The sequence below is a fragment of the Mustela nivalis genome, assembly GCF_964662115.1.
Source record: "Mustela nivalis genome assembly, chromosome: 17".
NCBI lineage: Eukaryota > Metazoa > Chordata > Mammalia > Carnivora > Mustelidae > Mustela > Mustela nivalis.
The window spans coordinates 60,588,868-60,611,431 of record NC_139036.1 but is presented as its reverse complement, the minus strand read 5'-3'; the positions used below and the strand labels follow the sequence as shown (position 1 = coordinate 60,611,431).

Sequence of the window (22,564 nt, the reverse complement as noted above, 5' to 3'; positions counted from 1 at the left end):
CTGCGGGCGCCCTGGTAAGAGTCTCCGGATTCTTTATTTTACAGGCATCCCATGTGTGTGTATTCTTGTAGAAAGATTTAAAAGACGGAACAAACCCAAGTCAGTTAACACAGCTCCTCCCACTCAGAGTGAAGACGGACGCACCGTTTCGTGCCTGTTCTACCCCTACTCCTGCACACATTGCCATGTGTAGTGTAAAAATCCTGTGTGTACTGGTCTCATCTGCTCTTCCCACTAATGGCACGCCGGGCAGCTGTTTTGTGCCAGCCCAGCGGAGCTGCTACAGAGCGCACGGTCCCCAGAAGGACCCGTACCCTCGTGCCTGTGGACGGTTAGATGTAACCTTCTTCTCTAGTTCTCTGACACACAGGCAGGTAGTTTTCCAGGAGGGAAACCCAGAAGCCTGTTTGCTTTCCCTACCTGATTTAATTAAACTCAGGCCTTAGCTGTTCTCACCCACGATCTTGTGTATCAAGACTTAGAGAACTACCATCCTGTATGTTGACTGCGGAGGAAGCAGTGTCCAGGGCGGAGGGCTTATGAACAACCCAGACGAACCAGGATGAGTCCAGGTGAGTCTCACGCACACGCACACCCGCGACGCAGGTTAAGTCTGGAGCCAGAGTAGCTCAGACCCAGGGAGGTCCACAACAGGAGGCAGCCGGGCCGCCTGATCACCCGGAAGCACGCGGAGAGGTCTCACGACCACAGTCCACGAAGGGCACTGCCGGACGGGACTGCAGCGTGCGCCCTGAGGCAGAACACAGACCGGGGTCGGGGGGCTTGCAGAATACAAGCGGGGGTGCTGGGAGAAATGAGCCAGCTACAGCAGTCGGGGAGCAAAGGTGACCTCTGTGTGCAGCCGTAGGTTTCTGCTTTGACTGAGTGTGAGGAGTGTTTGTCAACGTTCAAACAAACCCAGCTTTTCTTCTGTTCTTTTCATATGGCTGCACACGGAGCCGTGTCCCACGCTGGTCACCAGCACGGCAGTCACAGCATGGCGGTCACCGGAGAGCAGGGGTACACACCCACACGCTGGGAGACACCCCCATGCTGACCACAAGGGCCCCTGGAACCAACAGCGCTCAAAGAACCCCCCTCAGACCCCAAAAGCCACATGGCTTGAAACTCTGACTTACTTTTCTATTAAATCCAGTGTGACCCCGGGCACCAGGCTCACGCATTTCTGCATGCAAAACCTGCAGAGAAAGGAGAGAGAGTGAGTCGCGCTGAGGGGGCATTTAGCAGGAAATACAACAGTGCCCGGGACGCGAGGGCATACGGGCGGGGGCGGGGGCGGGGGCTTCTCACTCCCCGCGGCTTTCAGATTCATGAAGCAATCCCGACAGTCAGCCGGTCAGTGGAGGGAGAGAAACCCGGACACAGGGTCCCCGGGGAGGGGTACAGGTGAGAAAGGAAAGGCAGCGTCTGCGCATATAACGGACACAGTGGCTTCTCTCCCCTACGAAAGCCAGCCAGGGAGCGCCGGCACGATGAGTGAGCACGAATGACTTCCGGGCACACAAAGGGACACGTGGACACGTGGGAGGGACCAGACACCAGCGAATTCCATCATGTCACTTGCTTATCCAACCCCGACTGCGTCACACAGGGACCGGACTCCGCAGGCCGCTGGGCCGGACCGCGAGGGCACTACCGGAGGCCGGGAGCCACCCCCTGCCTCCTCCCTGGGCTGCGGGCACACGGCAACGGAAGAAGCAGCCGCAACACTGAAGAAAAAGGCAATTTTGAGCTTGTTGTGGGAGAAACGTGAAACATTTAATTCACCTGCTTCACAGATTACACTCCAACAACCCCCTCCGACCGCCAGGAGGCATGCGGCAGGTGCACACCTGCAGGAAGCACTTCCGTGCCCCCTGGCGGGACACGAGAAGAAAGTCGGAGAGGAAAGTCGGAGAAGGCCAGTGGGCCCACGTGGGAGGGACGGGTACAAGCACCAGGCCACGTTCAGGGAGACAAGCTGTGACGCGTGTGAGGCTGCCGGGTAGGAAGGGTCACAGAGAGACCAGGAGGATGGTGGCTATGAGAACAAGTGACTCCCGAGGGTAGCCTCCAGGTTGGGGGGAGGGGGGGCTCCACTGCTGTCCCCCCCCCGCACCACTGTCCCCCCCCACCGCTGTCCTTGTGGCGCCGGGACACAGGCAGCTCCCGTGGCGGGCTCAGGTAAATCAGGATCTCTCGGTGGATAAAGAGGATCTTCGGGAAAGGCATTTTCCAGTCGAACCCTGGGTTCTATGCAAACTGTGCCACTTTGTCATTTGTCTTTTTATCTAAAACGTTCTTATCCATTTCTAAATTCCAGTGATGACAGAATAATTTGTATCAGGCTAGTCCTCTTATCAATAATAATTAGCTCTGGACAAAACACAAAAAACCACCACGTAAAAGCACCAAGAGGAAAACGGATTCAGGGAGAAACAGAAGAATTGCAGGGAAGCGCACCATCACCCAGTGCATCCCGCAGGCACGCCCAGTCCACGAGGCACATGGGGCAATGCTCTGCCGGAAAGCGGCCCCCTCACTGGCTCAATGTCTCCTGAGTCCTGGCGGGCTGCTGCCAGGCACACACGTGGGGCGAGACTCCCGGGGGCCGCATGGAGACAGTCACTGGAAGGCTGAACGGAGACAGTCCACACCTACCCCCAGGTGTGCACCGTCAGGGAGAGCCAGCCCGCTGCTTTAAGGGGGCTTGATCCACACCTGGCCCTCCACTGACCTCCTGGGTGGGGTGGAGAATCATGCCTTAGTTACCACCACGCTCCCGGACTCAGAGCCACACCCCTACACTAACAACAAAGCCAAAGGTCACCAGTCCTACCACCAAACTGCCTGTACACCCTGACAGAGACCACCTCAGGGCCTTTGCACTTGCTGTTCCCATGGCCTGCAGTATCTTTGCCCCAGAAAACTAAGATTTACTCCTTTATTTTATCTAGATTTCGACCTCCCCTGGCCAGCCAAAGGAAAACATCTCCATTCTCCAACCCCTCACTCTGCATTTCTCACTCCCCAGTGTTTTGTTACACAGCTGTTGGCATCTGTCTTTACCACGGAAGGTATGTTCAGGGTGTAAAAGGGCCTCTCTCTTCTTGTTAATCTCTACAGCTCTGGTGCCAGGGACAGTGACCAGCACACAGTTCTGCTGCTTACCAAATACGCGTGAGCGACTGGATACGGTAGGAGACTGATGTGGTAGTTTTTGTGGGTTTCTAATATTTCACCCATGTTCTTATTTTCTTGTCACTCTTGAAAGCAAGGAGCTTCAAGATTTTATGAAAAACAAATCATAATCATTTAGTATTTAAAAAATAAAAACAAACCCAGCTCTGGAACCTCATGAAGTATCATGTAACTGCTGGGTGTTGAGTCTGAGAACAGAAAGACATGAACTATTTTCCTAACTAAAAACAACAAAAAAAGATGTATTTGCCATAAAAAATTAAGAGGTACAGAACATTACAAGTGACAATTACCCCAAATCCCAAGACAGCTGTTCAAAAACACTGAATCATTCCAACTGACTTTGTTCAAGGATAAAGGGAACCTCTGTCCCCGTACACCCCACTGGGTGTTGCTGCAGGAGCCCAAGTGTGTCCCCACTGCCCTCAACACCGCCACCCGCTGCACACGGGGGTCCCGCTTCCACACGTGCCCCGCTCCTGGAGACAGCCAGCATCGACGCGTGGGTTTTTGTTTCTTTCCACAAGAGAAGCCTTGTGACAGCTGTTTTTCTAAATATCCCCCCCCCCCCACCAATTCTTTCCAACATTCAACAAAGTTGGACAAATTTTACAGGAGAGGCCTGCGTCCCTCCGCCTGGTTCCACCACCGGCTTCTGACTATGTTGGCTTGATCACGTCTGTGTCTCCCTCCACGAGTCCACTCTCCTTTTGGTGCAGCTGGACATACCACACACTGCCCTCCAGATTCCACGTGTGTCCTTGAGTTAAACCACACACAATCAAGTGCACATATCTTCGCTACACATTCGTTGACTTGTGACAATGCACACAGCCACGTAACCTGGACTCTGACAGAGAGCACTGCCGACGTCCCAGAACGGTTCCTCCCACCGCCCCCGGGGACAGAATCGGTTCCGACGCCTCCCCCGACTCGCGCCTCTGCTCTAGAATCTCACAGAAGCGGAGCTGTCCAGTGTGGACGTCCTACAGGGCGGCAGTATGTTTTCCAGGTTCGCCCGTGGCCATGTGGGTATCGTGAGCTGATTCTGTTTTACCGCTAACCAGTGCTCTGTCACGGGGATATACTGCCCCGTACAATGCTGTTTTGTAACTTGTCCTCGCATGTCTTGGGCGGTATGAACACTGGTATGCAGAACGTCCCCTCTGTCAATGTTTGAATGAGCCCTGTTCGTACGGACACCAAGTTTCTTGCCCTCAGGACGCATTCTTAGAAGCGGACCTGCCCGATGGACGGGTACACTAGACCTGAATTACTCCTCATTGTCTGACGGCGTTCCAGAAAAGAAGGCCCAAATGCCCATTTTTTCACTTCTTGCCAACACTGGGTTCATCATCATAAAAAAGGAAACCGCTGTCTGCCCGACCGGCAGGTGGGAAATGACAAGTCGTTTGAATTTCTCTGATTAGTCCAGAGGTTAAATGCCAGTCAATAACTTCCGGGTTCTTTGTGTTTTTCTTTTGCTTGTTGCCTATTCACGCCCTTTGCATTTTTATACTGGGGTACTCATCATCTTACCAATTTTTAAGTGTTTTATACATTAACAGAACCAAGAACCAACCTTTGGTTACATGTTGCAAAATTTTTCTGAACTTATAATTTTACATTGACCCCAAACCAACACAGGGGTGAGGGGCACTGACCTCCCACACAGACAAAATCTGCATGTAACTTCTGACTCCCCCAAAACTTAACAACTAGTAGCCTACGGAAACCTCACCGATAACAATAAAAACATATTTTGTACAAGAATCATATCCTGCATTCTTACAATAAACTAGAGAAAGGACTAAGAAAATCATCAAAGGGGAGCCTGGGTTAGGCCTCTGCCTTTGGCTCAGGTCGTAATCTTGGGGTCCTGGGATTGAGCCCCACATCAGGCTCTCTGCTCGGCGGGGAACCTGCTTCCTCCTCTCTCTGCCTACTTGTGATCTTGTGTCTGTCAAATAAATAAATAAAATCTTTAAAAGAAAAGAGAATCATCAGAGAAAGCACATTTACAGAACTTACTGTCCCGTGTTTACTAAAAAAAGCCGGCCTCTATGTGGACCTGCACAGTTCAACCCTATGTCGCCCACACATCAGCTGTGTTTTAGATTTTATTTACTGTTTTCCTTGCTGCACGACACTTAAAGTCTGTGTTTTATAAAATCTATCCCTGCCTTTATGACTTTTTAATTGTCCCCCCTGATCATTTTCCCAGTACTTTTGTGAGTTCTCCTTTTCACATCTGAGGCTTTGTTACATTCGAAATTTATTACATTAAGAAGGAGGGATTTGAAAACTTCAAATGGTGAGCCACGTGCCCCAAATAGTAGATACTGAGCAATTCATTCTTTTTCTGAATCACACGTTCTTCCGACACACACAGACTCTGCTTTTAGAACGAGATCTCTGTTCTGCTCCACGGACGTGATGGTCCACACTCTCATTTCAACTGTGTTTTCGGAATGTGCTGGGGACGGCAGGACGAGCTTTCTTTCGCAAACCCGGTTCCCAAGGCTGCTCTCAGACAGCGGTTTTTCCAGCTGACCTTTACAATCAACTTATCAGTATTATGTGGAATTTATGATTTAATTTAGGGAGAATTTATAACCTTCATTTACCGGGTCTCAACATGTAATCATGTGGGCAAGTCCCGCTTTTATTCAATTTCTTTTCATTTCAATCAGTAAAGTTTTACGGGACTTTCTATCTAGGCACACGGTACGCGCTGAGCCAGGCCGTGCCCCTGTCGCTGTCGGTTACTGTTGTTATAAAGCGGATTCCTTTCCTTCCCGGCACCCACTTGCTGGCTATTTCTAACATACAGAAAATAAAATGCGTTTTAAGCGACTGCTGTGAAAAATGCCCTATGTGAAAAGCATAAAACGTGATGTCAGCGTAAGCACTAAGAGAGTCAAGCGCAGCCAGTCCCGGACGAGGAAACAGAGCACCCCAGTCCCCAGGGCCCGTGCGCCCAGGAACCTGCCGTGCCCTCAGGAGGCAGTGCTTCCGCAGTGCTGTCTGCACGTGCGCTCGGTCAGCCACTGGCCACTGTGTGTAGTTTCCCCGTGTTTTAACTCTTTTTTGCAAAGCTGAGGTTCGGCTCACACATGAATAATGCAACTTCGCCTTCTCCTTCGAAGACGCACACTGTTCATGTGATTTCTCAGCAGGCGATGCCACTGGTCGGCATTTCTAGAACAATGTGCGGACGGACCAGAGCCAGGCCACGCCCTTCTCTGGGCCCTAATGGCGCTGATGGAGACCCAGAGTGACGGGAGCAGCCGGTGTGGAAGACGCTCTCTCACACACCGCAAGTAGCCTTCTCTTTTTGTTACAAGTTCTCATTAAAATTCATTTTTAATTTTATCAAATAACGTTTCTCCTTCACCCACGAACACGATGGATCATGTTAATAGGCAGCCTGATGGAAAGTCATCGAAGCCGCCTCGAAAAGATCTCACGGAGAAGGTCACTCTTCTGCACCGCAGGGCCCTGGTCGCTGAGAGTTTACTGAACTCAACGGTAGCGGCTGTGTGTGTGTGTGCGTGTGTGCACCTGCACACCTACATGTGTAAGTGTGGTGTGGGTATGTGCCTGTGTGTCTGCGTGTGTGAGCCTGTGTACACATGCGTGTGAAGTTTGTGTGTGCACGTGTATGTGTGTCTGGTCTGTGTTGCTGTGTATGAGACTGTGCACGTATGTTGCTGCCTCTGTATGTCCCCATATGTGTGCATGTGTGTGTGCACACATGTCGCGTGTGTCCTGGCCGGTGCCCCCCGTGTGGTCACCTCTGACCAGGGCTCAGAAGTGTGCCGTGGCCACGTGCACCGTGTGCTCACGGGCTGCTGGGTTACGCCTGCTCCCTCCTGGATTTCAGAGACAATTACCTGCATGTTGAATCTTCGTGCTTCTGTTGGTCAGCTTCTCCTTTTTTATTGCTTGCCATTTCCTGTAACACCTACTCACTAGTGCCTGATTTTAAGGTCACTTAAGTTTTAGAATTAAATTTTATTTCTTAAACCTCTTCCTTCCCTTTGCTAGTTCTCTTTTTATCTTGATGTATTATTTTGCCAACTTAATATTTATCTTTCTGTTCCACAGAGACAATATTTATAGAATTTCATGGAAGGCATAAAGCACGGGACGCCTCCCCTGCCCAGAGACAGGACAGCCGCTGGTTACTCAGAGGTCCCTTCGGGCCATAGCCGAGGCCATGCAGACGAGGGGACACTCACCAGAAAGACCAAACACTGGATGGAGGGGGACCTCTGACCTCCAGGAGGCGGGGAGGGGGCTGGAGGCTGAGCGCCAGGAAAACCGGGGAAGCCAGAGATGGGAGAGCTTCCGAGTCCGGAAGGACACCCGCGCTCCCTGGGGGATGGCGCACGCCCGCCCTCCCCGGGAGCAGGAGGCCCGCCCTCTGCCCGACGCACCCCCGGAGGTCTTGCCCTCGCTGATCCATGCTGGCCCTGCACGCGGCCTGCCCCTGGCCACGGCTGGGTGACAGAGGAAGGACCTGCAGAGTTCAGGCCCACCACGGGCTGTGGCTCAAGTCTGACATATGCTCTGGGTTCCGACCAGAGGCTGTGCTTGGTGGGAGAGATGGGCCGGGCACTGTCGTCACGGGTGGCACACGGCGCCTCCCAGAGCCCCCGACCCACGTGCCAAAGAGCTTTCCTGTCCTGGACTGTTCACTCCGAGGCCCCCCTTGCAAGAAGCACCCGCCAGAGACACCGGGCCTCGAGTATTGCCCTTTTGAAAAGGAACTTGGCGGGGGGGGGGGGCAGCTCAAAGGAGCAATAAATACACTTCAAACAAGCACATTCCCTGGTGTTTCACTCACTCCAGCAGGTTTCAGAGAACAAAACCCGACACGAAACCAGTGTGTCCATCACCGGTATCTGTAGCCAAATTAAGTCTGCCATTTGGTACCATCAGGTCCTAATTTACTGACTTTAAATAGCTGCCCTTCGAGCGGCCCAGAGCGGCCTGCTCTCCCGAGGCCGGCCAGGCTGTAACGAGGACAGGGCGCGAGTGCGGCCCGGGGGCGGCTACTTCGGGCCTGCCCTGTCCCGAATCACGGCTGCTGAGAGCCGAGCCGGTGACTCCATCGGTCGGAGGGGCACGACATCCCTTCCTCCCAGCTTTCTGCCCTGCGAGGCAGGGAGCTGACCCCCACCGTCTCCTGGCCACAGCCCGGGGGCCAGGCACCAACGGGGGGGCCCTGCGCCCCCAGAAGTACCCGCCCGGTGAGCACGCCTGGCCCGTCATCGGACGCAGCTATCACGGGAGTGCTGTGAACTTCACAAGGCTTCTGACTTTTTAATTTAGAAGAGATTAAAATGTCGAGACAATTGCAGTTAAAAGGAAAATGGCTTCAAAGAAAAGCATAAATATTTGCGGGGAAACATCACAATGTCTGTAATTTACTAAAAATAGCCATAAATACAAAACAACGAAGCAGGCAACCTGAAAGCTGGGGTGAGAAGCCCGGGGGGTTCATTTCAGGATTCTCTCCACTGCTCTCCAGAACGGCTGGACGTTACCCCGAAACCATCCGCGGAGAAGGCGACGGAGACGCACTCCCATGCTGATGGTCCACAGCAGGAGAACATTCCAGGGCAAGATCTAGTTGTTCAAAACCTTGGCAGCGTGTCCCCATTTCGGAAGAAGGCCAGGTTCCAAGGGAGGCCCCAGCCCCTCCCACCTCGGCTTGCCGCAGAGCTCGCGAGCGGCGGGTTCTGATCAGGAAGCCCGTGCGCGCCCCCGCAAAAGCAGAAAACCCGCACGCTCTCCTGAGAAGCCGACCTCGCCCACGCAGGTGACTCTCATGACCAACACCCAAGGGAAGGAGACGACGAGGCACGCGACGGGCTTCCGAGGGACACCCCCACATGGCCCGGGGCCTATTCCCGCAGATGCCACCGTGTGAACTTGGGACCCTGCTCGTCGGAGCTGCCCCAGGTTCCCCAGGCTCCTTCGCCTGCTTCCGATCCGACCTGAGACTCAGGAAAGAACGCGGCCCCTCACCAGAGACGGGAAGGGAGCAGACACTGACCTGCCCAGAGGACGCCCGGCTGAGTCAGGAAGGGGCCGCCTCGGAGGATGGGCACCCGGGGCTCTGACCCGTGCACTGGGGGCCCCCCAAAAGAACCCCCCAGCTGACTTCGGAGGCTTCTTCCCGTGCCCTGGGAAACCGGCCAGCAGAGCAGAGAGGGGAAGGGACGCCAGCTGTGGCTGCGAGCCCGGGAGCCCTGGCACGCGGGCACTGGGAGCGCGGGGCGCGTGGGGCCAAGAGGGAAGGTCTCGCACGGATGCACCTGTTTGTGCTCGCACAGAGTGGCTGGGCCTCATCCCTCTTGGTCTAGCACAAAGGGGGCCTGTGGCAGATGCGTGAGTTTCAACGCAGGTTCACCTGAAGGGATTCGTTTCCATAGAACCAGACACTTAAATTACAATCATCTACACTTTTATTCTCTTCCTATTTCTTTCACGCCCTCGGACGTGCTCTTTCTGTATTAAGAAGCTATGCCCTTGACCCCGGTCTGTCCTCAGGGGCCTGTCGGGCCCGTGTCCCCAAGCATGGAGGAGACAGCGGCCGCCCCGCCTCAGGGAGTGAGGGCGGGGGTGCCGTGCGGCACCAGACTCCTTCCCGCTCACCTGAGAGCTGACCCTGTTTAGACCCACAAGCCTCTGACGCGCTGAGACAAGCGGGGCTCGCGGGCAACGCAGGCGGCTCTCGCACGGATCACTCTAAGTCAGCCGGTCCCTAGTACGGGGACCGAAACCGAAGTCGCTGCGGAACTCTGAAATCGCTGCCCGTCCGCTGGCCCCACGCCAGGCCCGGTCTCCTGCACACGTGACGGAAGAGGCGGCCGGAAGGAATTCTACACGGGCCTGGCGACCAGGGCGAGAAGAGCACTACGTCAGCCCCTCTGCAGGCAAGACCAGCACGAGCCCCTGGGCCCCCGAGTCACGCACACCCACCCTCCCCCTCCCTAAACGACAACGCTGACCACGCCCGTCCCCGTCATGGGAGGGTCAGCAGCCCCCGCCCCCATGCCGTCCGGTCGGCTACAGGCCAGGCTGCGCCATGGCTCATGGGGGATGCCGGACCCCCACCCGGGACTGCACGCAGCAGACTTTGCTCCTAAAATGCCCACAGGCGGGAGCCTCTTTTCAGGAAGTCCCCTGCACTGTAAACCTGCCAAGCTCTTCCTGTTAAAAAATCGCGACTACTTTCCAGTGGCACCAGCTTGAGTCCCTGGGTGGGGGGTGCATGGTGTGGGGACTAGGGAAAGCGGCGGTGGGTTCCCGGCGGCGACGTGACGACAGACCAGCTGTGGTGTGCTCCCCCCGTGGGCACACGCGGCTCCAGCTGCCCCTCCGCCGGGACTGCGGGGCGGGCCCGCGACAGCACCACTGCCCCCGCGGCTCCCGTAGCCCGCTCCCCTGCTCGCCATTATCAGCCCCGTTCCCGGGGGAGAAGGCAGAGGTTCAGGAGGTCCTAAAATCACCCCGCCAGTGGCTGCCCTGAGCGCCGTCCTCCAGACCCACACGCCACATGTGCCCACGTGGGCCAAGGCGACTGGACCCTAACTCAGAAACCGCGCTCGCGGATCCCTCGAGGGCTCTGGAGAACGCGTTCAATGCCTCACTTCAGGCTCCATCACGGAGCGCGGGTCCAACGAGGGCAGAGGAGCATGGGGGCAGCTCGGGACAGAGGACCGGGGGCAGCTCGGGACAGAGGACCCCGTCCGTGCAGCTCAGGACAGAGGACCGGGGGCAGCTCGGGACAGAGGACCCCGGGCAGCGCAAGGCAGCCCTACAGCAGGGCTGGGAGCTGCCGGGAGGCGGGTCGGACCCCTGTTGCACAGAGGCAGCAGAATCAAAGGAAACGGACAGTGTGCCTGTCCCGTTGGCCTTTGCCAAGAGCCGGGACCCCACGCCCCGAGCGCCAGGCCGCCCACCACCGTCCACAGGCTCGCCCTCCTCTGGACTGAGAGCGTGGTGGCTCTGGGTTTAAGGGGAACCCCCCCAGACGGCAGCCCCCCCCACGTGCTGGCCTCCGTGCGTGCCCCGAGCTGTACTCAAGGAAAGCAGAACACCCAGAAAGTCCCCAAACATCACCAGCACATTTCTCGTGACTTCTCGTGAGAGAAACCTCGATCAAACCAGTGGACTGGTGAGAACCAGACGTCTCCGCTGCTTTATGAGCCGCGAGCCTGCGCCTCTCCCCTTACTAGCAGCAGGTGACATGCCGGCCGCCTGGCTGAGGCTGGCGGCGGGGGCCGGGGGGTCAAGCCAGAGGTGCGGTGTAAGGTGCCGTTTACCCCGAAGAGCGAGTTCTCTACACCAGACAAGAGCCGGAGAGACGACGGGCCGAGCCAAGGACATCAAGTCCAGATGGCCAGCTGCTTCTCCGTGCTCGCGACCCTCAGAGCCACCAGGGAAAACGTTCCAGCGCGTGGGGCAGAGGAAGAACGCCACTGAGAGACTAAGCTCATTCCGGACATTCTGGAAGCAACACGTGAGATCGTGTTGATCTTCTAATTCCCTCTTCTGCGTAAATTGTGTCTCCTGACAGCCTCGACACTGTCCTCCGGCTCCTTACCCAGGGAGGTGGCTTGGGAATTACGCCGGCGGAGGTCACTGTGATTTTCCCTGTTGCGCTCCCCGTCTATGTTTTAGAGAGCGTAGGTCAGAGACCTGGGGCGTCACCCTGCAAACCTGCCCCAACGGCTTCCAGAAACAGAAGGACCCCCCACTAGGAAGGGGCAGTGTCTGAACCCACAGCATTTCAAAGTTCTTCGCTGCCCCAGGAAAATCCCTTTTCCCTCCGTGTACATGGAGGCTCCAAGGAAGAGCGAGTGAGCAGACGCGGCCCCCAGCGGTTCCCTTCCGGACAGCCAGGAAGCCGAACGCATGTCCGCCCGGCACAGACAGAGGAGCACCTGCTCCGGCCGTTGCCAGAACGAGACACCAGACCGGCTGAGGACGTCCCGGTGTCCTGCTCCAGTGTCACTAACGTTTATGCATAATTCGTGTATTTGGACATCCACGCGTGGAAAGCCAGCCCATCGCAGCACCGACGATTTCACGCTGCTCTGCATGGTCCAGTGCGGTCCCTCGGGCTGTGGCCTGGGCAGGGAGCTGGCTGGTAGTGGCCACAGGGATGAAATGTGTGTCTCCACATAAATCTACAGCCCTGCTTCTCCAGAGACAGCAGCAGGGGCAACAGGTAAGGTCTGGCTTTGTCCTAAAGTGCAAGAACGTGGCCCAAGCCACGGACAGCGGCCAGGACAAGGCTGGAACACCGCGGTCTGCCTCTTGCTGAAGAGGACGGACAGCAGCACACCAACCCGCCTCACAGGCGGCGCACACCCGAGGCTCGAGCTGCTATCTGCCTCCTGCCCTCCAGTCCTAGTCCGGAGTGGACATTCTCTTCATGGTTGGCAGCATGTGGAGAGAGACCAGCACAGGAGCATTAAAACTAGAGAAAGGACACAGCAGAAAGGTGTTATCTCTGGATTTCTCTACAGCTGCTTCTCAGAGAGCTGGGCAGGTCGTGACCCCCAGGAGGCACCAGGGACCCAGGGGCCCGAGGCTCTCCTGCTCCGGACGCCTGGGCCACGCGCCCACCGGGGAAGAGCGTACGGCTTTGGGAGGGTCGCTCCTGTCATCGGGGAAGGCTGATGCTCTGACGCCGATGTTCCCCTGCCGCTACAGACAGGATCCTAAGAGCGACTCCAGCGGGACTCACAGAGAAGAGGCCTGACATCCTGGGGCACGGAGAGAGGGTGACGGTGTGCTGTTAAAGATACGCTGGCAATTTGATGAATCCACAGAGAAAACATATTATTCAAGCTGTCACGTGATCATCACATGAAAATTGCAAAGGCTTATGGTCCCAGCGGTATCAAGGACGTCACGGTGTCCTGCTCCAGTGTCAGGTGAAAAACTGAACAATGGGTCAACGGCTTAAGTTCCTACACTAAGCTGTCCCCAGCCAGAGTCTAGACCAAGCGAGGCCCTCTGCAGAGGAGAATCTGCCTCGTCCTTTCGCAGTTCCAGTGGCCGGCTAGGAAGGCGCCGGCCACACCCGCAGGAGGCGCTCTCTGCGTCAGAAGCGGACTCCGTGTGAAGGTGAGCTTCCCCGGCCGTCATCACCCCGTCCACAAAAACAGTCAACGTGGAGCAAAGACCTAAATGTAACCTCAGAGGACACACAGACGCGTAAACCTTGGCGACTCGGAAGATGACATCAAAGGATAAGCAATGAGTGAAGGAAGGCAGGTAAGGAAGAGAGAGCCTTCCCCGGCACGGGGCTCTACTGAAGTGGGAAGACGGCCCACAGAATGGGAGAAAATACGTGCAAGTATGATTTGCAAATCGTATTTCTGATCGGATATTCTAGATTCTAGCCTCTAGAACATGTAAAGAACCCCTACAACTCAACAAGGAAAGAGACAACGCAGTGAAAAAGCCCACGTCAGATCTGGACAGATGTGGGACAACACGGGATCTCAGGACGCAGGAGGCAGGCGAGATCGTGTGCTGCTGGTAAGGGCGCCAGGCTGGGCAGCAGCTGGGGAAAAGCCTGGCGGTCCGTCAAGGAGCCGCCCTGGGACCAGAGTATTCGCGCGAAGCTAAGGGACACGTTCTCTCTGAAAATAAAGACCATCCTGCGTTGAGACGGCATTTCCAGGCATGGGAGCTGTGGGGTGGCAGAAATTAGTCCATCTTGGTGAAGAAGTTTGGCAACCGACATCACAAACTCCACGCTTTGCCCTACTGACCCTGGTCCCAGAAATGACTCTAAGAAACAGTCCAAACGCGGCAAAAGTTCAGGGGCGCACCGCAAGGATGAACAGGGGGAAACACCTGCAGATCCTTGAGTTTTGCGGGAACAGGGAAATGCTTTAAATAACATCGTGCACAAACGGGACAGAGTGTTCTATTTGGGAATAACACCCCAGCTAACAATCGAGAATGGTAGTCCGAAAATTTAAAATATAAAATACGCGGGACTGTAGGTCGGGGACATTGGGTGCACATATGGACAAGAAGGAAGGATATAAAAACAGGAACGTTCATTCGCAAGGTGCCTGGCACTCCGGGTGACCCTTCCCCATCTTCTGCTTCCGCTGAGTGCACGTCATGCTGTCCGTGCAGGAGACCACAAGGGAGCAGCGGCCCATCCCAGCGCCCTGGCACCCACGCGCATTTCTGGGCCGTGTGGTCTGAAAAGCAAACACGGGGGACAGCACAGACTCCGTCTGCCAACGCTGCGGTCCAGCACTCTGCCACCGGCAACGCTGAGTCTGACCCTCTGGGGTGAGCGTGAACACGTTCTGCCCTGTGTCTGGTGCCCTCGTGCTGCTCTCCATGCTCTCGCGCCCGCCCTGAAGAGGCAGAGGGGAAGACGGCGCAGGGGCCCAGATCGACGCACGGAAGACAGGAGCCCGAGATTAGGTTGGAGGGAACAGAAACAAGGCATCTGCAAGAACATACAGGGAAAGTGGCTGGAAACAGAGAAGGGGATGGGGGGCTTGAGCCCAGGCCATGCTGTTTCTGATCTGCAGGGCACACGTCCCCCGTGCCAGACTAGAGCCCATGGCGGGGCGGCACGGTGCCCTGGCACGGCCGGGGGCAAGGCACAGGGCTCCACGGAGGGAGAGGCCTCAGTGTGCTGCTGGCAGAGGGGCACCGTGGGGGCGCACGCGGCAAGAACGCAGGAGGCACCGGGTCCGGGAGCAAGTGTGAGGACAGGCCGAGGGACCCTGCGAAGGACGGACACACAGGAGGGGTCTGGTCAAGGAAAGCTCAAACTGGAAGCACGTGACCTGAGGACCTGCCAACTTCCCAGGGCAGTGGGGAGAGGAGGGGCATCCCTACGCCCTGGGCACGTCTGAGTCCTCCTTGAGGTCTCCGGGGCACCTTCATCCCCTGCCCCAAGCATGTGTCCCACAGCGCCACAAGGACACACTACCAGAAGGCCTGCGTGGTCCCCGAAGGTCAGCTGGTTCTCAGGGGAACTCCAGACGGCGTCTATGACGACACCGTGTCGCCACATCGGCTGCCATGTATGAAGCAGGCAGAGCGGGGGCCATGGCCAGGACACAGGCTCGGAACAGAGGGTCTGCGCGCCCCGCGAGCTCTGCTGTACGTGAAGCTGAAGCCGGCAACCACACGCCGAGGAGCGCAGCCTCGATCCTGCTTCGGCTCGGCTGGGTCCTCGGGCTGCTCGCGAAAGCGAACGGGAAGCCACGTGGCAGAGCCCTTCGAAGGCTACCGAGCGTTCCGCAGCTACCGTTAGAAAGCTCGCACGTCACAGAAGCACTCAGCCAGTCTCCCCTGTCGCCTCCACAACAAAGGGCAGTACGGTCACCACACTCTGGTCTTTGTGAGCACCGAGAATGGCTGACGCGCGCTTACAAACGACAGACGGACCAGAACGGCCTTCAGGGTCCCAAAGCCCCGGTTTCTTAGGATATCCTGGTGTCCTACAACACAAACAGGATAAAAGTCCTTCTAAACCCTGAGGTGTTTCCCATAAACGCAACAGCAGCACTCCTGTGAGCAGAACATGGGGACAGTGGTGTGGCTACAGCTGACTTGTCCCAACGAAGAGCCCACGCACCTGCTCAGGGCTGGCCGTGTCGCTGGCCCGTGTGGCCCCGCCCTCCGCACGGCTGCCTGGGGGGGCCCGGCCAAGTCACACGGCCCGAAGACAGGGCCGCTGTGCATCCCTCTTCTAGGAAGAACGACTTCCTGGCAGCCCTAGGGTGACAACGTGTCCCTGACTGGTGGCACACACGTCCTGTGTGCCCAGAACGCCCACGAGAAAGGGTGGCCTGTGCTGGGGCAGCAAAGCCAGGTCAGCAGCAGCCGGCCCAGAACAGAGGCAGCGTCAGCTCCGGGGGCAGAGCAGACTCCCGGCCGGGCCTCTGTTGCTGTTCCAGCAACGTGCTCGCTGCACACGGTGCCCCTGGGGGCAGGCCCTGAGCACGGCGCAGGCGGAAATCAAAATGCAGGGAAGCCCTTGCCGACAGCTTCAAGCTTGGCAATCGGCTGGGAGCGAGAAGTGACCTGTGCAAAGGAAGCTATTTGAAATGACTGCTGCTCCTACGTTCACAGAAATACTGTGTTGACAGCCAGTCCACAAACCACACCCCAGGCCAGGAGACATCATTTCCCGCTTCGTAATTCAGAGGCCATGGCGGCGTGCCAGTACCCGGCCCGGGGAGGGGCAGGCGGCGGTGCGCGGGCCGAGCGCCCGTTCCTGGAACAACAGAGGGCCTGCGCGCCGGCCAGTCCGCCCGGCAGGGAGGAGCGCTGCCCAGGCCACTGCCGCGGCCTCCCGCGCCACCCAGCCGCCTCCTCCTGCCCCCGCTCCCGGGATGGGGCCGTTCCACCATAAGGACTCTTCCAGAGTCGGATTTTAAGACCCGCATTTCTGTAGGCCCTAAAGGGTGAGCAAGGAATAAAGAACCACCTCGGGACGATGCGCCTGGGCTCCGTCTGCGCCCCGACCCTGGGGACACTGCGGTGCGTCCGCACGCCACTCTGGGGACACATTCACCTCCTCCCCGCTGCTGGTTCTCACGCACCAGACGAGGACAGCACATGCGTGTCCTGATGGCGGCCCCGGCCGTCCCTGTCCCTCCGGCCTCGTCCTCCGTTCTTTCTAGTTTCAGGGGGGAGGGAGTGTGGTAGGGGGACATGGGGAGCACTGGAGACCGCTCAGCAGGGCGCGTCTTCTTGCTTGACAGCGTGGGTAGCAGCCAAAGCACCCAAAGTCCCGTGCGGTGCTCGTCCCGTACAGGAAGGGTGTAAGCGCGCCAGTGCGTCCAACATCCCCCCGCGGGCTCCACGCATCTGCCGCCTTGCCGCAGCTGTGCCGGGACTAACCGGAGAGGCTGTGCTTACGAGGGATGGTGTGTCATCCTCTAGCAACAGCAGGGGTAACAGAAATTCCTAAATCCTTCCTCTTATAATTAATTTTAGCAAAAACGTAGATTGCAGCAGAACGTCTACTAGTAAAGCGTGACGGGTCAGGGGGAGGACAGAAAGGGACAGCGGGGCACGGCGCACTCTTGGCCTTGGCTGCAGGCGGTCCTGTTCAGCCCACGGGGACAAGCCAGCCCCGTGGGGGCTCCGCCGGCCTGTCTGTGGCTCTGTGGCTGGGGGACGTGGACCTGGTGGCCCTGACTGCCGCCTTCCCTGGAAGCTTCCACAGAAGCTTAGTGTTGCCTCCTCCTCCCGGAGCCCAGAACCAGCCCCCTGGCCCTCGCTGCTCCCCGACCTCCTGAGTGTGCCACCTGGTCCTCGGGGCTCCCTAATCCCCACTGGACCTTCTCCCACCGCTGGTCTCGTGCTGACCCGCCCCATTCTGCTGCCCCTGGTCTCTGGCAGCCCTGCTCGCCGGGCACAGAGGCCCTCAGCTGCTCCTCTCTGGCTACTTACACCCCTTCTCCACTCTGGTTCTCCCTGCCAGTCACCCCAGCCCGTCTACACAGTGGGACGGGGTCCAGCTGAACACCCCTCCCCCGCCCTGCAGAAACCTCCCCTTCCTCCCGTCATACTCACCCGCAGCCTCTCGTGCCTGAAACACAAAACTCCCGTGACCCACAGGCAACCACGGATGACCCAGCCTCCCATGTGGTTGGTGAGCCCAGCACCAGACGTAGCTGAGCACTGCAGCCAAGGCCTCCCCTACTTCCTCCAGGGCACTCAGACCTCCCGTGTCTAATGCCCCATCCTGCCCGGTCCCGTTTGTACAACGGGGCTCTTCCCCAGCGGTGCGTTTTTAATGAGGAGGGCATCAGAATGACCAAGAGAGCATTACAAATCATACCCGCAAACTCTGTGCCCTCCACCGCCTGTGCCCCGTCAGGTCCTGGCCACTCCGAGTTGGGTCCACACTCGGGGGTGCCCTGCGCCCAAACACCCGTGCACATTCCCAGCAGGACCTGTGCCCTGCTACTGCTGGTGGATGTGCTTGTCTCCCGAGGCAGGCCGCACGTCCTGGCTCTGCAGACCAGACCACAGCCCAGCACTGCACCTGCCATCACCCAGCAGGTGTCTCCAGAGCAAGACCTGCTCCTAAATGTCATGTTTGTGGACATCACTCTCCTTCCTGGTTCGCAGTCACCATCTCTTCCCTCAGACGTCAGGGCTCTGCCATGCGGGCCCATTCACCATCACCCCAACATGGTTCGAGCCCATGACCCGGCCAGGACCGTCGGCTCAGAAAGCTGTGTCCAACCGTCTCACCGTCTGGTGAGACTTCGCTCATCCCTGCAGGCTTAGAACCGTCAACACCCAGCACAGGCGATGCTGCCTGCTCTGGGGCAAGCAGAAGGAAGCTGGCCGCTGTCCTCTCTGTTCCGAGAGCCACGTGATGAGCGTATGTGACTCCCTAGAGGACAGGGACTCTGTCTCACAAATCTTTATAATGCAAGTCCTTCTAAGGCCACCTGGAACAGAACAGGCATTCCGAAGAAGCTGTTACTACAAACGCAGAATAAGCAAACATTAGGCCATTTCAGAGACCAGGTGACAGCACGAGACAGCTTGCGGTGACGGGACACGGCCTCTGCATCTGGTTCAAACGGTTCCACATCAAGTATGTAAACATCAGAGGGACAAAAGACAAGGGGCAAGAAAACCAAAGAGGCTGGCATCCCGTGGCTTCAGTGACACCCTCTGTAAACAACTGGGGACACCATGCTGCCCCGTGCATGGGCCATACGTGGTCACCGGACTCTGGAATTCGAAAGCCGCTCCATTCCCGAGGGACTGTCAATCCCATCTTAGCACAAAACAAATGAGAAAGAAATGGCTTTCCAAGTAAACCAATCAAGTGACTGCTGTTTCATGCCTGCAAGGGTCATGAGTGTCCACTACAAAACCGGCAGCTGTTGTGCTGACGCTTTCGAGAGTGACGCGGCTTGGTGTTACTGACCACGTGCGGAGGCCGTGCGTGCTTACACACACTGTCAGTAAGAAGTCAAAGTACCAATAAAATGCCCGGAAGCCGAGTAAGAAGACACACAAAGGCAAGTAAATAGTTAACAAGTCACTGTTTTATCAAACACGATGTGATTCCGTTGCTCTGCAAGCAGGATTTCAAGCAGGGATTGAAGCTAATTTGGAACCCGGCGAGGAGGGTAGGCCACCATCAGAGGACAAGTGGCTTTCTTCCCATTGGCCATGGACAGTGGGAGGACTGGGAGGGGTGGGGAGTGGGGCTGGCGGGGGCAGGCGCTATTTTACGAGTATCATTTCAGCCAACACTGACGTCCTGGAGTTACGTTCCTAACTCAGTGGCTGCGAGAGCCCCACTGTGAGTGAGTCACACCTCACCTTTGGTCTCTTCTGAACATTCCTGTTATGTTAAAAAAAAATTCCGTTCACGCCTGTTGTCTTCCGTCCCCGCTGCATACTGACGCATTCAAACGCTCACAAGATACTCCTGGATTCACTAAACTTCAGCAAGATCCTGTCTGAGGTCACACATTCCCCGCTTCTCTTGTGAGATAAACACGGAGGAGAGAGGGTGTGAGCCAACAGGAAATTACTACCAGTTAAGTAAACTCCAACATGAACCAATATTAAAAAGGCAACTTGTGCGTTAAAAAAAATTATTTAAGAAAATATTTCTTAGGGAAGTAAGCTGATTTTCCAAAGGCTCCATGTGCCTGAAATTCGGTCTAAGAGGTCACCTAGTCAGCAATTCCATGAACGGCATTTCTTAGCTTTTAGAATTATTGATGACCCTGAGCCTTGGGGCGGCTCTTCGCACGGTCAGCTAATGTCCGAGAGAAACAGACGTGGCTTAAAGTGCGGGCATTTCATAAAGGGCCACCCATCCAGTGTGTGACACGTGTGACCCCCTGTTGTTACGAACTGCTTGCTCCTCTGTGTTGGTTAGAGGTCACACGCTGTGCGGACGGAGCACAACGTGACAATCTATTCACCTGCGGATGGACATTTGGGTTGTTTCAGGGTTGGGGCGTCCACAACAGAGCCGCTAGGAACACTCACGTGCTCCTCTTGACGTGGACAGGTTTTCCTCCCTTGGGTCAATTAACAGGTACAGAACTGACGGGCCATGTTTAACATCAGTAGAAACGGCCAGACCCAGGTCTGGGGCAGGTGTACGGTCCCGCGTTTCCCCTGGCAATGTCGGAGCACTCTGGATGGTAGGTTCTCCTCGACACAGCACGTGCCTTTCAGGTGTCCATCAGCCATGCATGTGCCTTCTTTGTAAACCGCTGTTCCAATCGTTTGGCTATTTCTTTCAAATTTGAGTTGTCTCCTTGACTTTTCAAAGGTCTTTCTACAGTCTCTGTACAAGGCTTTGTCAGACACACGCATGGTAAATCTTTCCAACGTGAAACAGCTGAAGTTTTAAATTTTGACGAACTTCAACTAGTCCAAGATTTTAACGGTTTATGCTGTTTGGGTCATGTCTAAAAATTATCAATAATTTCTCTTGTGTTTTCATCTACAAGTTTCATAGTTTTAACTTGTAACAGATCAGAAGGTCATTTTTCTGTAGCGTGTAAATGGGGGTGAGGGGTTTTGAGTATCCGCAATGAACGGGAATTACTCAAATAGTGTTTGTGAAAAGACCATCCTTTCTCCATCAGATTCCCTTGGAGCCTCTGTCCAAAGTCAGGCGGGCGAACGCGCGGGGCCGGTGCACATCCTGCGCCATGGACCTCTGTGGCCGTCCCTACGCCAGTACCACAGGCGCAATGACTGCAACTTCGTACTAAGCCTTGAAATAAACCAAAGTGCCTCTTTTTCAACATTGTTTTGGCTAACATCCTTTGTATTTCTATATAGAATTTAAAATCAACTTGTCGATTTCTTTTTAAAAATAGGGTTAAAAACTAGGGTTCTGATTGGGATTGAACTGGATCTACAGACCAAGCACAGTGCAATTCTCCACGTACTTGCTTCTTTCTCCACGATGTTCCTTCTGTGTGTCGTGTGCACAGGTCTAGCACATATTTTGTTAACGTTCATCCCAAGTATTTCATAATCATGAAGCCACAGCAAAGCATATTTTTAAATTTCAATTTCCAACTGTTTGTCATTTCTATATAGAAATCCAACTGATGTGGGGGTACCGATCTTGTATCTTAGAACCTTGCTACAATAAATTACTAGCTCCAGAAAGGCTTTTGTAGACTTCTTATATGATTTTCTACGTAACAGCCATGTTGTCTGTGAATAAATAGTTTTATTTCTTTGCCAACCGGCATGCCCGTTAATTTTCTTCTAGCTTTACTGCACTGACCAGAACTTCTGGTGCAGTACTGAACAGCAATGCTGAGAGTGAACATTTTAGTCTTGTTTCCAGCCCTCCAGGGAAAACGCTGAACCTTTCATCAGTAAGTACACTGTTAGCTACAGGCTTTTCCTACATGCCTTTCAGGAGCTTGACAATGTTTGCTTCTATTCCTAGTTTCCAAGTTGTTTCGTCATGACAGGGTGTCAGATTTTGTCAAATGCTTTTGATGCACCTATTGAGATGATCATATGGTTTTCTCTTTTATTCTGGAAAAGGACAGCGAGATCATTCATTAAACTGTGTACATTATAATGAATTGCGTGTATTGATTTGTACCTCTTGAATAAACCTTCCATTCCTAAGACAAACCTTGCTTGATCCTAACACTTTATCCTTTCTATATATTCAGAGACTTCATTTGCTAATATGTTGTTAAGGACTTTTATATCTGTGTTCATGAGGAATCGTGGTCTGTAAGTTCCTTTTATTCCCCTCTTGTATAGTCTTTGTCTGACTTGATGTTCAGTGAAAGTTAGCCTCCAGATTGGGAGAGAAAATGATCCCCCCTCTTCTATTTTCTGAAAAAGTTTGTATAACTTTTGAGAATTCATTGGTAACGATATCTGAGCCTGGAGTTTTCTTTATGAGCCTTTTAACTGTAATTCTGTTTCTTCATGAGGTATAAACTCTCCAAATTTCCTTTTTCTTCTTGTACCAGATTTGGTAATTTATGTCTTTCACAGAATTCATCCATTTCATCTAAGATGCAGAATTTATTGGAATAAAGTCCTTCCTACTTAAAAGGATTCCCTTATAACCCTTTTAATGCTTGTGGGGTCTGTAGTGACGCCCCATTTTTACTTCTGATATAGGGAATCTGTGTCTCCTTTCTGGTCTACCCCATTCCGAAGAGAATTTAAACAATTTTATTGACGTTTTCAAAAATTATCACCTAGTTCATGGGTTTCTAGATTTTTCTGGTGCATTTTCTGTTTATTTTTGCTCCTTTTTAAAAAAATTTCTTTTCTTCTACTTACAGTTTAA

At 55.0% G+C, this 22,564-nt stretch overlaps 1 protein-coding gene and 1 long non-coding RNA gene across 6 annotated transcripts in view; both read right to left on the bottom strand.

Moving 5' to 3' along the window:
• Positions 1-22,564, bottom strand: part of LOC309850933 — a 1,194,231-nt gene that overhangs the window by 651,278 nt on the left and 520,389 nt on the right. The gene's annotated exons all lie outside the window — the stretch shown is intronic.
• Positions 1-22,564, bottom strand: part of RPTOR (regulatory associated protein of MTOR complex 1) — a 308,584-nt gene that overhangs the window by 132,281 nt on the left and 153,739 nt on the right. For all 5 annotated transcript variants that reach the window (XR_014304486.1, XR_014304487.1, XM_082705400.1 and 2 more), the window contains one exon: positions 1,140-1,199. Coding sequence is in view for 3 of the 5 variants with exons in the window: in XM_082705400.1 (XP_082561526.1) it covers positions 1,140-1,199 (60 nt within the window). In the remaining 2 variants the exon portion in view is untranslated. The remainder of the gene's footprint in view (positions 1-1,139; positions 1,200-22,564) is intronic.